The sequence below is a fragment of the Nicotiana sylvestris genome, chromosome 7, assembly GCF_000393655.2.
Source record: "Nicotiana sylvestris chromosome 7, ASM39365v2, whole genome shotgun sequence".
Taxonomy (NCBI): Eukaryota; Viridiplantae; Streptophyta; class Magnoliopsida; order Solanales; family Solanaceae; genus Nicotiana; species Nicotiana sylvestris.
In genome coordinates, this window is record NC_091063.1 from 90,877,937 (window position 1) to 90,894,402 (window position 16,466).

Here is a 16,466-nt window from a genome sequence, read left to right on the forward strand (position 1 = left end):
GATTGATTACTTAAAAGAATGAAATATTTGAAATTAATAACCAAAACATAGAAAAATCAACGCTTCATTAACTATCAAAACGTTAACTAATGAGTTAATATTCAATCATTATGTAATAGTTGTGTGTAATGAAGAAGCGACCAGTCGAGAGATTTATCAAGTTGGATGTTAAGTTTTTCCTATCATGACACGAGATGGAACAACTGGTACATCTCTCTAGATTTTTTGGCACAAATATTTCAACCATTTGTGGCTGATTGTTCCAATCTAACTTCCAGTCCCACATGTCCTCCCAGGACAGTATTTACACACTAGTTGCACCATAAAAAATGCTAACATTCCATCCATACAGATAAAAAGAACAAAACAAAATTATGAGTTACTATAAAGAGCAAGGCAACAATTCCACAAGACGAATTAACTTGTCAATGTAGTGAAAACTTCATCAACATTTAAAAAGGTGTTTCGACATGAAAATTATAAGAATGACAATGTCAGAATGAAAACCAAACGACTATGGAGATAGTTACTATAAAGGCAAGGGGTAACTGAAAAGAATTACAATATTATGAGTTTGTATCTATCTTGGCGATCGCTGCCTGTCCATTCTTCCCTTATTCCCTGCTCTTCTAGCTTCAATTGATGGAGAAGCACTGAATAAGGCAAGGGGTCGAGGCAGTGTTAGAATGAAACCCAAACGACTATGGAGAGATATTCGTTACTATAACTGGATCAGTGCAAAGACTTCCAAGCTATAAGACGAGGGACTTCAAATTCAGCTGTGGTGTGTGCAAGGAAGACATATGGACACTTGTCTGCACTCATCAAGTTGATATGGGGGACATAACAGCAATTTGACATTAAAACTGCCTTTTTCGCCAAAATATATCAGTACGGGCTTTTTCCAGAAAGCTAATTCTCACACCATATATGTCATGCCAACCTGCATTAAATGCGAGTGCGGGACACTCAGACTGGCAATTTCCCTCCTGCAATTCTTTCTAAGGAAAGCATAGAAGTAATTTATGAAAAGCTTCTTGATGAACCAGGAACTTTTCCTTGCCCTAATATTTCCATGACCGAGGAGGTAAACCACACCGGATTCTTTGGCCTTGCGTAAGAATGAGAGCTCCTTCTCAAAGGACTGATCAGCATCGGACAAGAGCGACTCAGAGGAAGGGCCAGGCTTCATCTCTTCTGAAGTGCTTTCCTCCATAACTGCCTTTCCAGTGTCCCTAAAATCAGCTAAGAGAGGAACACCAAGTGAGTAAACACTCCCATTGGGAGCAACAAGGACCCTTGAAAAGGCATGCTCTTCTTCAGAATCTGATTCACCATTGCCATCACTTTCAAGTGACCGCTCCTGAGCATCTCGGCGAATGAACTTCTCAAGACTTTCAATCAGTAGCTGCTCGAACATCTGGTGGTTTTCTTTGCGAACATCCTTGTAACCATATCTGTCAGTTCAAAGAGTTAGGGCTGAAATATTAGGTAGCCAGGTTCCACATAAAAAGACACAACAAATGCAGAAAAGAGAAAGCATCTATCCAAGAAAAACTGTCGAAATTCATCTGTATCCAAAGCATGGGTCCAAGAGAATCATGACAGAAGAACTACCCATAGAGTTGGGCAATTTAGCAAATTTTGTTTGCAAACGAGAATTAGGTATCACAATGTAGGTGTTCACTTGAAGATACAGGTCCCGGTTTATCACAGAAATTACTGTCCAAATGCTACAACTATTTACAGATATCACCTGTCATGCAGCAGTCTTTATTAGGTCAGTCAAAAGCTATGCAAGTGTAAAATTTATAGTAGGTTCTCCTTGGCCACAGAAATCACACCAGATAGTCTAGAGAATGTACCAACAGAGAATGAAAGAAGCTAGCATGATCACCTGGCAACACAACGAAATATGTGGTAGCTTCTCGGGCAGACTCGCCGAAACAGGAACCTTTCATTCTGAGGTACTACAGGAACAGGAATGTATTTTATACAAACAAAAATAATCATTGAATGAACAGCAGGAAGAGTGGTGAGGAAATGTCCAAATATAGCCGGTATGCCCTTTGCCAATTCATTATAAAGCAAGCCAATTCCAGGAGCTCTGATTGTTCCAAGGTTGGGGCCAAGTTCACGTAGCACGTCCATAGACATCTTTTGCTTGACTTCAGTTTCATACTTCAGCTTGCTTCCATAATTCCATATGTACATAACAAAAAACAAGACTACTGCAAAAACCAGAATAATCCAGCTTCCATCCCCCACACTCCATAAAACTGATGAGAAAAACATTAATTCCAACCCCAAGAAGATAACGACAAAACTAAGCACAACAATGATGTTGATCTGCCATATCAGAAGCATAACAATAGTGACTAGTATTGTTGTCATCATCATCACACCAAGCTCCGCTATTCCTGTCAGACAGGATATGCATCAGACATGAACAAGCCAGTATAAGCCTTCATTTAATAATGCAGCCTAGAAATCAGTTAATTAAAATTGGAAGCACCCCACTGTTTTCCTAGTCAAACTGATCAGGACCTCTAAATTGAAATCCAAGCAATTGTCATTAACTATTCAAGCAACATACGAATATTCTTCTGCTATCTTGCCTAACAGGCCAAAACCCTAATATCTTAAGTATATTCAGTTTCATCACGCACAAATCAGTTGTCATTACATGTACTACATCCTGTGGAACTGATTGGTACAATACACTTTGATATATTTAGATGCCTGTCAAAAAATGGAAAATATAGAGTCACGACCTACAAGATTGAATACTAATTCATCCCATTTTACGTAACAACATTTGACTGAACATGGATCATAAACTGATCAAGATCAAATGCATACTTTTATCATTTCAAGACAAACTACAAAAAACAATGAAGGACAAGAAATTGGATGTTAAGTTGTTTCTTTTTCTAATATACACTTATTCAACTGTTTTTCTGTCCTGGTAAATGCACTCTACAAAATTCTATTTCTTGAAACGATGCAGTAGCTTTAATCTTTCAATTAGTTATTAGTTACTTGGAATGATCCCCAATGATTTATCTATGTGGCAGCTTCTAGTTACGTAACACTGATATCCTAACTAATTGAAACTTGGTGATGATAAAGATTAATAACTAAAAAACTAAAAATAAAAATAGAAACCATTAAAGGGATCAAACTGTAGCATTCATGAATAATTAGAAAACATGCTGCAATTTGGAGGGTTTATACTTTCAAACACCAGATCAATCAATATAATTTCTAAGTTTTAATCAAAAGTCAAAAAAGATTATAAATAAGCAAGCCCAAGTGCATGCAGACGGCCCCTGGATCAATGCAAATTCAAAACCCGTCGAAAACCTCTCCAACATGAAAGGATCTGAGTCAATCCAAATGATATGAGCAAAACCCTTCTCTGAGAAGAACAGAAAGTAAGGGATCTAAGTTTTCCAAGAGATTTGACATATCTCACGTTAGTTTGGTCAAATCAAAGGTCAAACAAGATCTTAGATGAACAGGAAATTTAAATTTTGTATCGGACGACCTTAAACACTTGCTGAAAAATAAATATCAAGGCGTTCACTATTCGCCATATGCACCAGAGAGCATACATCCAGCAGTAATAGGAATAAACAAAAGAAAAGAACCAAATGAAGTAGCAAAGAAATAAATAAATTCTAAAAGAACAAGGAACCAGGCATTACCATAAGCATTTCCAATCTCATATATGCTTGAGATAGAACAGACCATCACCAAGGACAATGCGAGAAGAAACCAGTTCATCACTGGGATATATATCTGACCCATGAACTTTCGAGACGTGTGAATAATTTTAAGGCGAGGGAAGCAGCCTAGGGCTGTGGATTGTTTAATGCAAGAGAAAGTTGCTGTAGTCATTGCCCTGCTGGCAATCAGTGCAGCTACATTAGCAATCAAGAAGATGGGCCAGAAAGCTCCACCTGCAACATGATTGGAAATTTTAACTAAAAGACTTGATTTTTTGCTCCTTTTGGATTCATAAACCTTTATCATCAAAATCATAGAAGATTACTGATTAGTTCCAAGTAGAAAGTATATTGAAATGTGTCATCCTTATTTTTCATACTAAGTAAACAAAGGATTATCAGGGAAAGAACAGATGCAGAAATTTACTTGGCACAGAAGAGAAGAAAGCCTGTGTTGTGTCAGCATGGTTCTCCATAAGATAAGCTGCTTGACCAAGGTAACCCAAGAGAAGGCATGGCAGCACAAGGAACACAAAGGTAAGCTGTAACAAGAAGGTTGATACTCAATAATCGTCCATGAAAATCAGAAAAAAGAATTATCAAAAATACAAAAGGGGTAGGTATAATTATATCTATACACCTCCCCCCACCCCACTCCCCCTAGCCACAAATCCTATGACCAGATCTGCTGCTGCATACCTGGACTGATCTCACAGAAAAATAACAAAGATCAGCAAACATTGCCTCGGAACCTGGGTTTTAGAAATGATGATCAGCTCTACATCCCAGAAATAAAGACAAAAAATATAAAACAACATTTACCAAAAAAGAGGAAGAAGATTGAGGAGTTATAAGTTTCTTAAATGAATTAATGGAGAAAAAAGAATAAGAAAATAGAGAAAATTGCTTACAGACACACAGTCACACACTGAAGTATATTTCTTTAGAAGGCCAAGAAAATGTCAACAGTGAAGAAAAACAGGTGACCCCTCGGGGACATCCGATTAAAAAAAGAAGAAAAAAAAGGTGACATAGAAGGTGAGGATAAGATGTCTTCATTCAAGTGGGAAAAAACATCAAGAAATTACCATGGGCTGATACCTATACCAAATGGAAATGTTTAAGCCATTGATATTTCTCTCTCAAAAGAGAGGCGAAGAGTCAAATCTATTGTACATATATTTCATCTGAGTACTTGTCATAAAAAAATTCAAGTGTATGTTTTAACCAAGAAAATGGAAGAGCTGCACCTAACTTTGTTAGACCAAACCCCAAAATTAAGTTCTTAAAACATAAATATCCTAAAACATAAACAAGTTTACCAGGACACAATCACTAACAGATAATGCAAGAACAGATGCAGAGTAGCATTCAGTTGTGGTGTACCCCATGACAACACACTGATACAGAGACAAGCTTAACCCCTTTCTATTGCATATAATGAATCAAAACTACTCAAGACTTTTATGGAATTTAACCTTCCAAAAGATAGAGGACAAATAAAAGGCGCACTTGAAACTTGGGTTAGGACAAGAACAAAGAAAATAACTATATGTGAAAAGCCCTGATTGCTCAAGATCAGAATTCAGAAAAGCTGGAAAAGTGAAGATCCAAAGGGACTATTTAGTTCAAATGATGTTTCCATACATTCATGCTTCAAAGGCATATTTTCAAGAATAGTTTTAATTTATGGTACATAACATAATTTTCCTCTACAATTCTTTGACAAAAATCAATTCGCATATTGCCTTATGATTGGCAACTCAAAGACTGCAATTACTTCCTTTTTATTGAAATGTGCAACAGATGTACAGCCCACGGACCGGTGGTAGTAGAACTCAAAAGGGGGTTCGCAATGAAGCTTGTCTTGGATAAATCCCACATCGCAATGGGAGGAAAAAATTAGGGGGCATAAAAGGGCAAGTTCAAGATTCAACTGTTGAGGCGCCTTTTCTATCAAAGCCCAAGGGGACAAAACTGTGACAGTTGGACCTGGGCCGTTACAACTGGTATAAGAGAACCATCTTTCTTAGAGGAAGCAACTTAGGCGGTATCCAGGGTAAGTTCAAGTCTTTTGTTCTCTTTTTAAAGCTGAAACAAGTTCATCCCGCAGCCCTATTTGCAAGGGATAAATAGCAACTCAATGATTATCCGACGATGCCACAACAGGTATGATTCAGTTCTATAACTTAATATTTTTTTGGCAGAAGAGAATATATTTGTAGAAAGAAGTTAGTGAAGTGAGGTTGAAAAAACATCTGACGTTGTAACAGTACATGCACATAAATAGAGAAGTCCAAACATAAAAGTCAGGTTCACCGTGCACTCAAGTAACCAAGAACAAACAAAAGAAAAAAGGAAACATATAACAGTGCATTTTTGTGTGTGATTCCAATTAAAAGCTCAGTGTCAACTATCAAAAACATCCATGGTCAACAGTTAACCTGTTGCACAAAGAAGACAGCCTCCAAGCGAGTACCAGGCCTTCGTAGGATTGCGCTTAAAGTAATAGTATATATGAACTGGATTAAATGCCCTCCAAACCCTGGAATCATAATTAATGAGGTTGTAGATGCCAATTCCACCCAGGGAACAGAACCATATAAACAAAGCAGGACCCACGAAAAGCCCCACTTTACTTGTCCCATATTTCTGTACACTGAACAGAATTACAAGAAATGCCACTGAGATCATCACAACTTGATCTGCAAAAGACATTAGAGTATAAGAATCTTACAACTAAAAGGACTTCAAGTGCATAATGATATCACATATGGTAGAAAGAGCAAATCATATCCATCCTATCATCTGATTCTCATAGGTTAAACCTAACACCTCATACAAGGTGCATCAACAAATCAGTCTTGTCAGGCTAAAACTATCAGCTCACACGACTGAGCTTCCGTAGCAATTTTGAGCAGCACCACTATTAAATGGTACGAATTCTCAATGACCAAAACGATACAGAATGTAATATAACCAGAAATTCCTTTCATTACTGAGCTAGGCAATGTCAACGAGGTTTATACCTCATATGCACATAAGCAAACTGCATTTAAGAAAAACATGGACCATTTCCTCAGTTTGTGCATGTCATCCGTGAACATATCACACTAATCATCCTTGTGTCATTCCAATTGTAATGGATGTCCCAAAGGAATGGTATAACAGAAATTAAGAGCAAACTATTTACCAGAAAACTGTTTTCAGTTTACAGAAAGGCATGTTGAAGAGAATTAAGTGATCAACATACTTGCAGAAGACATATACTCCAAGAAGTGAACAATTCTGTAAAGGTTCCCCAGCCAATAAGTAAGATTACATTACAACAACAACAACAACAACAACAGACCCAGTCTAATCCCACAAGTGGGATCTAGGGAGGGTTGAGGGTAGTGTGTACGCGGATCTTATCCCTACCTGGTAAGGTAGAAAGGCTGTTTCCGGTAGACCCTCGGCTCAAGAGAAGGTGAAGAAGATAAAGAAAGAAGGGCAAGAAGAAAAAGAAGAAGGAGAACAAGGAAACGAAAGGAGAAGAAAAAGAAAAAGAAAAGGAAGGAGATGAAAAGGAAGAAGTACGATTACATTACCTTGCTTAATCCCAGAAACTCCAACTCTTAAACCACCAACAGCAGACATTACTGCATCAGCATAGTTGAAAGAACTTAAACTTTAAATAGGAAAGAATAGCTTATTCATTCAAAAAAAAGAAAGGACCTTAGAGGACCAAAAGGCAGTACTGACTTGTTTCTCTCAACCAACAGATTTAACAGGTAAAGAAAGGCTACAGATACCTGACATAGCAGGTGTAACGACTCCATCAGCTATCACCATAGCAGTACCAGCAAGAACTAACATCAGAAGAAGCTTTTTCAATGTCAATGATGCTTCAAGTCTTTCTTTTATTCTCAAAGACCTCTCAAGTTCTGGAGATGGCACCTTCAGTCTGAAGCCTGATATTCGAGCATCTGATGGAAGTTGGTTTGGAAGAAGATTAACCTTTGCATGCCTACAAAGCAATGAGTACAAAGCAAATGTACCACCTGCAGTTATTAACCAAACTCATTGAATGAATCAGAAGATACAAAGTATAGAGCATAATGATGTAAAACAGCTCGCCAAATTTCAAACGTCAGCTCACCTTCACCATCATCATTGGCCCAGAGAACAATAAGAACATATTTAACCAAAGGAATGAGGATTAAGGTATACAAAACCAAGGATAATGCACCAAGAACATCTTCGTTGCCATTGACAGGGGCCTTGCTGAACATCACACTGAATGTATATAAGGGACTCGTCCCCACATCACCAAACACAACTCCAAGAGTCTGAAAGGTCAATAGGATTTTCCTACCTGCTGAGACATCCTGCAAATACACTTGAAAATTAGTCAATAATTCACTCTGTATTCTAAAAAGAAAGCCTACTAAAACAACAACAATAACAAACCCAATGTAATCCCACTAGTGGGGTCGGGGAAGGGTAGTGTGTACGCAGACCTTACCCCTGCCTTCAAGAAGGCAGAGAGGTTGTTTCCGGAAGACCCTCGGCTTAGGATAGGGAAAAGGAAGGGCAACAACAACAAGCATACCAATTAGAAAACCGAAGCAAAAATACAAAACTAAATATACTAGGTATTGTAATCAGAAAGCAATAACAAGTAATCGCAGAAGTCAAGGGATACGAGAATACACAAATAACACTAAATCACGTACTAAAGCTATTGTTACCAACAAGGACAACGATCGGCTACCTGTCCTAATCCTCTACCTTAATTTTCAACCTCCACACCTTCATATCCCTGGTTATGTCCTTAGTAAGCTAGAGCAACGTCATATCTAGCCTAATCACCTCTCCCCAATATTTTTTCGGCCTGCCTCTACCCCTCCTTAGGCCCTCCAAGGCAAAACTCTCACACCTCCTCACCGGTGCATCTGTGCCTCTCCTCTTCACATGCCCGAACCATCTAAGTCTCGCCTCCCGCATCTTGTTCTCCATAGGGGCCACGCCCACCTTGTCCCGAATAACTTCATTTCTAATTCTATGTAACCTGGTATGCCCGTCCATCTCAACATCCTCATTTCAATCGCCTTCATCTTCTGGACATAGGAATTCTTGACTGACCAACACTCCATCCCATACAACATAGTCGGTCCAACCACCGCTTTGTAGATCTTATCTTTAAGTTTTGGTGGCACATTCTTATCCCACAAAACACTGGAAGCAAGTCTCCATTTCATCCACCCCGCCCCAATACGATGTGTAACATACTCGTCGACGGTCGATCTCTCCATTCCCTTGTATAACTGACCCAAGGTATTTAAAACTTGCCCTCCTAGGTATGACTTGTGAATCAAGCCTCACGTCTTCGTCCACTACCTAAGTTGCACCACTGAACTTACACTCCAAGTATTCTGTCTAATGCCTACTAAAACAAATCAAAACAAAAGTCTAAGGATAGCTTATGTACACAGGTTCATTTAGTATTCACCCTCAGGAAAGGACATCCACCGAATGAAGTCAAAGAAAAGAGAAACCATAAAATGAAGGTTCGCAAAACAAGAAAGCTAAAACCACATTGTAGCCAGAGTTTCTTAAGTTGGCTATACATCTGATTAGCACATGCATACCTTGTGTAACAAGTATGGACTCAAGGCACACTTCTGATCTGTATAAACTCTAGCTCAATGAATATCGTGTGGATATTCTTCTTCCTATCCCTGTAGATTCTCCTGATAGTTATTTAACTTTGTTAGCTCCCTAGTCTTTAGCTAATCATCTGTACTGGAGCTAACAGCCACGACTATATTTGCTTCTATTTTGTAACCTTTAGCAATACGCCATTAATGAATAAAAAAGTCTTCAATCTTCTTAACAAAAATCTGCAGTGGATCTGTCAAGAATAAGCCCAAGCTAGCCCAAGTCTATTGTTTATTACTCTTTCCAAAAGTTTCATTATATGACTTATAAGTTCAATACTAATGACAATTCATATAAGCTTTGCAATATCTGTTTTGTTCTTGTATATCAGAACTAAGAATCTAAGATACCCTTTCTTCAATCATTTTGTATTTATTCATTCATTAATATGATATGGATTAACTTGACCATTTATATTGCTCAACCTCTTGATGACAAACCTTTATAGGGATACTACGGACCATAGACATTTCTATTGACCCCAACTTTTTTTGGATTGAGGCATAGTAGTCGTTTTTAGCTAAGTTTTCCTGTCGTAGATGTATGGAAATCTGAAATGTTATCCTCGTAAATTGCGTTGAGCAATTGATCGAAATAGCATTTTTGTCTAAAAACTATTACTTATTTCAAGTCTTTATCCATGTTTTCTTGTAGACCTGCTAGCTTATGCATTTTTTCCCTCCCTTTCTGCATCCCAAACTTTTGGTACACCATACAAGTCGTCTAAGGCTTTATCCTCGACTTTGCTAATAGCCTTCTTAGCTTCTCTCTTTGCCCTCTTATACTCTTCAAAGGTTTCTCCATCTTCTGTTATTGGTAACTTCCCATAAAAGAATCTTTTAATTTTAATAGTTCTTTACACCTCTTCATTCCACCACCAAGCAATTGCATCCAGGTCCTAGGCCTTGTGTATGCCCAAACATCAATTGATATTGCCTCCAAAAAGGTGGATCTAATCCTAGCACTGGCAACACCAAGCGAATACTTTTCCATTCCAATGTTTATAGCCTGCTTGGCCAAGCTTCTAAAATCATCTTATTTTGAAAAGTGATTTTCAGAAAAGTACTTTTAGTGAGAAGCAGTTTGTGTTTGACTAATTAATTTGAAAAGCACTTTTAAGCAACAATTAGTGCTTGGCCAAGCTTTTAAAAAGTGCTTCTAAGCATTTTTCTCAAAAGTACTTTTCAAAAAAGTGCTTTTGGGAAGAAATTGTTTTTTTTACTTCTCAAAAACTGCTTCTCCTTCCCGTCAAAAGCACTTTTTGTTCCTTCTAAAAGCTTGGCCAAACATCTTAACTTTGGAAAAAAATACTTTACACCCAAAAAAAAACCTGTTTGGCTTAGCTGATTTAAAGAAGTTAATGAGCATTAAGTGCTCATTAATGCTCATTTACCCTAAAGAACTTAATACTGGGTATGTTGTTTTAATGAGCATTAAGTGTTGAAAAGCACTTTTAAGTGCTGAAGCTGATTTAATAAATAAACAGTTACGTGTTTGGATAAGAGTGCTGACACTGATGATAAGCAGCTGAAGTGTTTGGTAAAAAATACTGATAAGCTCTTTTTTTTTTGGTTAAAATGACTCAAATATCCTTAAAGCTATTTACCCTAATTAGAAACTTATTCTTGCAAGATTTAAATTCATTGTTTCATATAGAAATTATTTTATGTCTCATTTATTTTTTAGTTTAAATTTTATTAGATAAGATTATTTTATATAAATATAAATTATTTTTATAATAAATTAACATACAATAATTATAACTTGACTAAAGTTTGTCAGTAAAAATATACTTAAATAGTGCACAAAATATTCATATAGAAAATAGAAGTGTTCAAATTTTCTTTATTTCTAATAGGAAACATTCATTATATGAGAGTATGCAAACTTGCTCACTCCAGATAATGCTAAGAAAAATCCGATTTTTGTTAATGGTAAGAAGGTGACGGAACAATTGATGGGTTAGGAAGTTTGTTTTAAAGATAGAAGTATTTTAGGGATATAATAGTAAAAAATTTCGTCAAACTAAAAGTGTTGATATGTTGAAAAATCATACGTTGGGGGTGAACAACTTATGGCTTATAGCTTATCTTTGGCTTATAAGCACTTTTCATTTACCAAACACGTAGATAAGCTAAAAAGTGCTTATAAGCTGGTTTGACCAGCTTATAAGCTTAGCCAAACACCCTCAAAAGCACTTTTGGCCAAAAAGAAGCTTGGCCAAACAGGCTATTAGAAGTGAAGATCACAAAAAAATGACAAGTTTCATGGGACTTGGAGCTAACCAACATTTGGACTGAAGCGGGAAATTATGAAAAATTATATAAAAAAAACAAATATTGAATTTAGTACCATAATAATGAAAAAAAATAGTCATTAAAAAGGAATAATTAAAATAATGAATTTTATAATCCAAAGTTCAATATTTTCAATATTAATTTCACTCCTCAAAGTTGAGATTTAAAGAACTGATCAATTTGCGCATCATTGTTTGAATTACACACTTTTGTAAAGTGCACGGCTTCGTCCATAAAGTGACAACACTTCGCTTCTCATCGCATTAAGTAATGAATCAACAACTTTAGATATCACTGCATCTGTTTGAGCACCGATGTGCAGCATTACTTGGTACATGTACTGGCAAGAGATAGCAAGCACCCGGTGGACTACTCGAGGTGTCTGCAACCGCCCTAAAAACCGCAGTGATAAAGAGGAAAACTTCAATTGCTATTTTTTAATACAACTTGTCATTTCCTTCCCTTGGATAGCTTCTAACTCTCATGTTCCTCCGGCAATTATTTATCCTTAAACGTTGTTAGGTGCCTTTCTAGTGTCCACCATCGAATCCTTGACTGTAAATAACTCTTCTCCTTTTTAGCTTCTCTCTCACTTCATGCCCAAGACAACCAGACTATGTTAGGTGGTTAGAGCTCATTCTAGTATAAGATGCAACTCTTACATGTGACCTTATCACTTCTCCAAAACAAAATATTGTTTCTCCACTCATTTGGCATTTTCCGTTCCCAAAATACAACATTGAATAGCTTGGTTAGTCATAAATCATACTACCCAAACTTCAACATGGATACCAATTGAACCACAGGCTTTCTAGCCCTCCTACTTTTTATAACATCCTCTACTTTAGTAGATTTGATTGTACAAGTGTAGTTAAGGCTATTTGTCACAAATGTACGAAGATATCGAAATAGCATGCCATCTCTCTTTGATCTCAATATCCTGGTCAAAACTGGTTGAAAATCATTTTTAATACACTTAATTTGGTTCAAGTCCTCTCTTCACTTATAAAGAAGAGTCTTTACTCCTTTCTCTCTTAGTCGTGCTTGCTTATGCATTTCTTTCTCCATCCTGGGGTCCCTAAATTATAGTACAAGTCATTAGAGTCTTTACCTCGAGCTCTACTAAGTAACTTTTTACCTTATCACTACACTGTTCATACACTTTACTGAGAAAAGGTAAGGGCATTTCACTGATGACGATCGCACCAAAAAGGTGTGTGATCACAGTATATACAAATTGTTCATGATACTATTCTACCAGCAACTCATAAAGTTAAATCTATCATTTGACCTATGATACTCCCTTCGTTTCATTTTAATAGTTAGTGCTTCACTCGGCACAAAGGCTAAGAAAGAGAGACTGCTGAAAAAATGCGCTTTGAACTTTTAGGTCCTAAACATATCATTACATTTCTATAGCTATAAGAGTATGTCATTAAGGATAACTAAAATTCAAATTTAAAGAGTTTTCAAGTATATAAAAGCGTCATTCTTTTTTGGAACACACTACAAGAGTTTCAGATAAAATAGAAAAGGAAGTAGTATTTATGCATTAATACTTTGACCAATACGAGAAAAGAGGTACACAAATATTTCAATTGACGTACAGGATAACCAATTTTGGAACACACTATGATCGAAAGAGTTTCATATAAAATAGAAAAGGAAGGAGTATTTATGCATTAATACTTTGATCAATACGAGAAAAGAGGTACACAAATATTTCAACTGATGTACAGGATAACCAATTCCTTCAAAGCATCCACTATTCCTCTCCTTCCATTGGACCCAAAATATGCATAATGAGATAGTTTGCCATTGTTTTATGGGAGTCTCATGTAGCTTCATTCCAGCGCAACTCTTGAAACAACTTCCCAGAGATGGCCCAGCTGATCTTAAAAATTTAAAGGAACATAATGGGGCTGTGCTCGTACACTCTTAAAAGGCTTCTCTATTTTCTGTTATAGCAAATTTCCGTACCACTCTTTTTTGCTTTAACAACTTTTTGCACCTCCTCATTCCAACAATAGAACACTTGTGGTCAAGGTCCTAAGTCATATACACACGAACTTCAGTTGCAACTTTCTAAATGCACTTGTCATTTCCTGGATATCTGTATTAGCTTCCAATCTCAGATCCTCCTTCATTAAATTGTCCTTATGTGCTATGCTATTTGCTTTATGCCATTTAGTGTTCACCATAGAATCTCAGTTGCCTGATAGTTTTCTCTTTTTTCGCTCCTCTCTTTGTTTCATATCTGCTTACCAGTTCATCTTGTGTGGTTAGTGTTTCTCCACCTATAACCTTGCAGTCTTTACATGTGACCCTGTCACTTTTTTAAGGATGAAGTCTATTTGGCTATAGTTCTCTTCCAATTTTAAGTTTTATCAAGTGCAATTCCCTCTTAGTAAAGCGTTAGCCAAAACTAAATTATTAACTATTGATCAGGGAAAAAAAAATATTGGCTAAGGCAAACTATAGAAGAGCATTCATTCTTCATTCTTGGTACAACAACCATATGCGAAGATAAAACAAGAAAATGAACACATTTTCTTTGTGATGGTTAGAGTTACAAGTATCAAAGATAAGGCAATAAGCAATAATTGGAGATGCATAAGCATTCAAGGATGACCTCAAACATCAAAAAGTGATGCAATAACTACTTTTGGGAGGATCACAGAAATTCAGAAGCTAAGGAAAATGTTAGCTTACAAACTGGGTAGAGGACATGGTACTAAATAGAAGTGAGGAAAAGAGATAACATATGTCCTATATTAGATAATGTATACAGTTTAACGTAACTTTTACTTGTCAAAAAAAAAAGAAGTAAAAACCTGATTGAGTATTTTGCTTCTATCATTACCTACAAAAAAGTTAAATTCACACTAATTTGGCACCTGTTCAAACAACTTCGTTTGTACCCTCCTTTGCTTCAAAAATACTTCAGTTTCTTGTTCCTTTCTTCTAACCTTGACTACCCTCTCTCCTCTTTGTTTTTTCTCCCTTTCTGTCCATCAGTGTTACCATTCTTGGGGTCGAATAAGCTTCACAACCCTCTGCATTTCAGTTCTTTCCTTACAGTGCAGATATCATCTAACAGCAGACATATTCTATAAAACGTTGATTACGTAACCAAGTGAAATTAATGCACAAGCTTCACCAAGCAAGTTCAACCGAAAACAGGTGAAGAGGTTCTAGAATGTAAATATAATAATTTACCAAATTAAATTATGCATAATTAAGAAAATAAAAGTTGGATCACACAATTCAGCAAATTCATAACTAGAGAAACTCACATCAAAGTCGTTCTTCTGAGCACCAGGGACTTCAAGAGCTTCAACATCAAAGGAATCAATGCGAGGGCCAGTACGGATCAGCTTACGCACGGCATTATCGTCCTCATCCTCAGAGTCCAAATCCAAGACATTGCGCGGCGTCGAACCATCATCTCCATTGACAGTATCATGGTCAACACTATTAATATCCGAATCATACTCATCCTGAAACACCCACCGCGATTCAATCGAATCCATAGAGGCTAATCCGCCATTATTCTCCCGATCCTTCTCCAATCCCACATTCACCATCTTAAAAATGTTCAAGAGATTTACATGTAGATTTGATGCTATAGTCAAATCCTCTTCACAGGTCCTTCTCGTACGATTCAAAATCAATCAACTGAATAATTCTTACTATGCGTCTTCTTATAGGTATAGGTATACGTATAGGTATGCATTTGTGTATATCAAAATGTGTAAAAACTGAGAGAGTGGATTGAAATCGAAGCCCTATAAATTTGTGAAGGATTTGGATGAGATTTAACAGAGATTTGGGTTTAATTATAAACTACTTTGAACGGATCAAGCAGTTTGTTGGGGGTTGGGGGTAAAGGGGTGGAGGTAGCAACTACTTTTTTACACGCTGCGTTTTCTGTCCGGGAAAGGGTCAAATATGCCCCTATACTATTGAAAAAGGTCTAATATTGTCCTCCCTTATACTATCCGTCCAAATATATCCCTAAGGTCATATTATCGATTCAAATATATCCCTAACATCGTAAAAGTGGTACAAAGCTGCCCTTACTCCATTAATTGCCTCCCTATGACAACGTTTCATTGCCACCTCACCATTATACTCTCATTTTCATCCTTTCCCCACAACCTTTCTTTCCCGTTCATTTGAAGAAAAATCACAGATCATAGATATACAAACAAACTATATCAAAAGAAATACTAACAACTAAAGATAATATGAAACAATGTGAACCGAGAAAATTATGATTTTGCTATTCAAAATTCATGCTTATACGAACGAAAATACATTTTGTTTTATATAAAAAAACTAAGCAAAGATACAGGCAAACTAGTTTAAGGTTTCAAAATTGACCATGGTGAGAAAGAAAAACAACCCAGACACGAGAGTTAATTTTTTTTGTTTCTTTCTCTTCAACCACATTTCTGGAAGGCTACCATTTTTTCTCTCTTTACGTTTTATGTTAAAATAAAAGTGCTACTAAATTTTTCCTAAATAGGTCTTACAAATTCAGCGGCAACACAAGGAAATGCAAAATAAAACACAAAATTGTAAGGTCAACTGAAAAGTACGTACAATTCCAGGATCGGCTGGAGAAGCAACATGTATTTTGAAAAGCAAGAGGAAGTAGAGGCAGTGAATTCTTCAAAATAATGATAGAACTTCAAAGTAATTGAATTTGGTAGTTGCAAACAGGGTGAAA

General features: G+C 36.6%; 1 protein-coding gene across 2 annotated transcripts; it reads right to left on the reverse strand.

Moving 5' to 3' along the window:
• Positions 1-417: 417 nt before the first annotated feature.
• Positions 418-15,644, reverse strand: LOC104210247 (potassium transporter 7-like). Of its 2 annotated transcripts, none has more exons than XM_009759100.2 (10): positions 15,028-15,644; positions 7,873-8,101; positions 7,526-7,774; positions 7,322-7,372; positions 6,176-6,436; positions 4,431-4,483; positions 4,159-4,273; positions 3,711-3,965; positions 1,898-2,420; positions 418-1,457 (listed from the first exon to the last, which is right to left on the reverse strand). In XM_009759100.2, the coding sequence occupies exons 1-10, from the start codon at positions 15,316-15,318 to the stop codon at positions 920-922; spliced, it is 2,565 nt and encodes an 854-aa protein (XP_009757402.1). In that variant the 5' UTR covers positions 15,319-15,644; the 3' UTR covers positions 418-919. The 2 variants fall into 2 exon arrangements, with proteins under 2 accessions (XP_009757402.1, XP_070006690.1); XM_070150589.1 differs by lacking the exon at positions 15,028-15,644 and adding an exon at positions 14,629-14,806.
• Between the last annotated feature and the right edge of the window lie 822 nt (positions 15,645-16,466).

Coding starts and splice junctions, on each gene's coding strand:
- LOC104210247 (XM_009759100.2), bottom strand. CDS start 15,318: ATGGTGAATGTGGGATTGGAGAAGGATCGGGAGAATAATGGCGGATTA. Junction 8,102..15,027: donor CTCAGAAGAACGACTTTGAT/GTGAGTTTCTCT, acceptor GTGTATTTGCAG/GATGTCTCAGCAGGTAGGAA. Junction 1,458..1,897: donor ATATTTCGTTGTGTTGCCAG/GTGATCATGCTA, acceptor TTGAACTGACAG/ATATGGTTACAAGGATGTTC.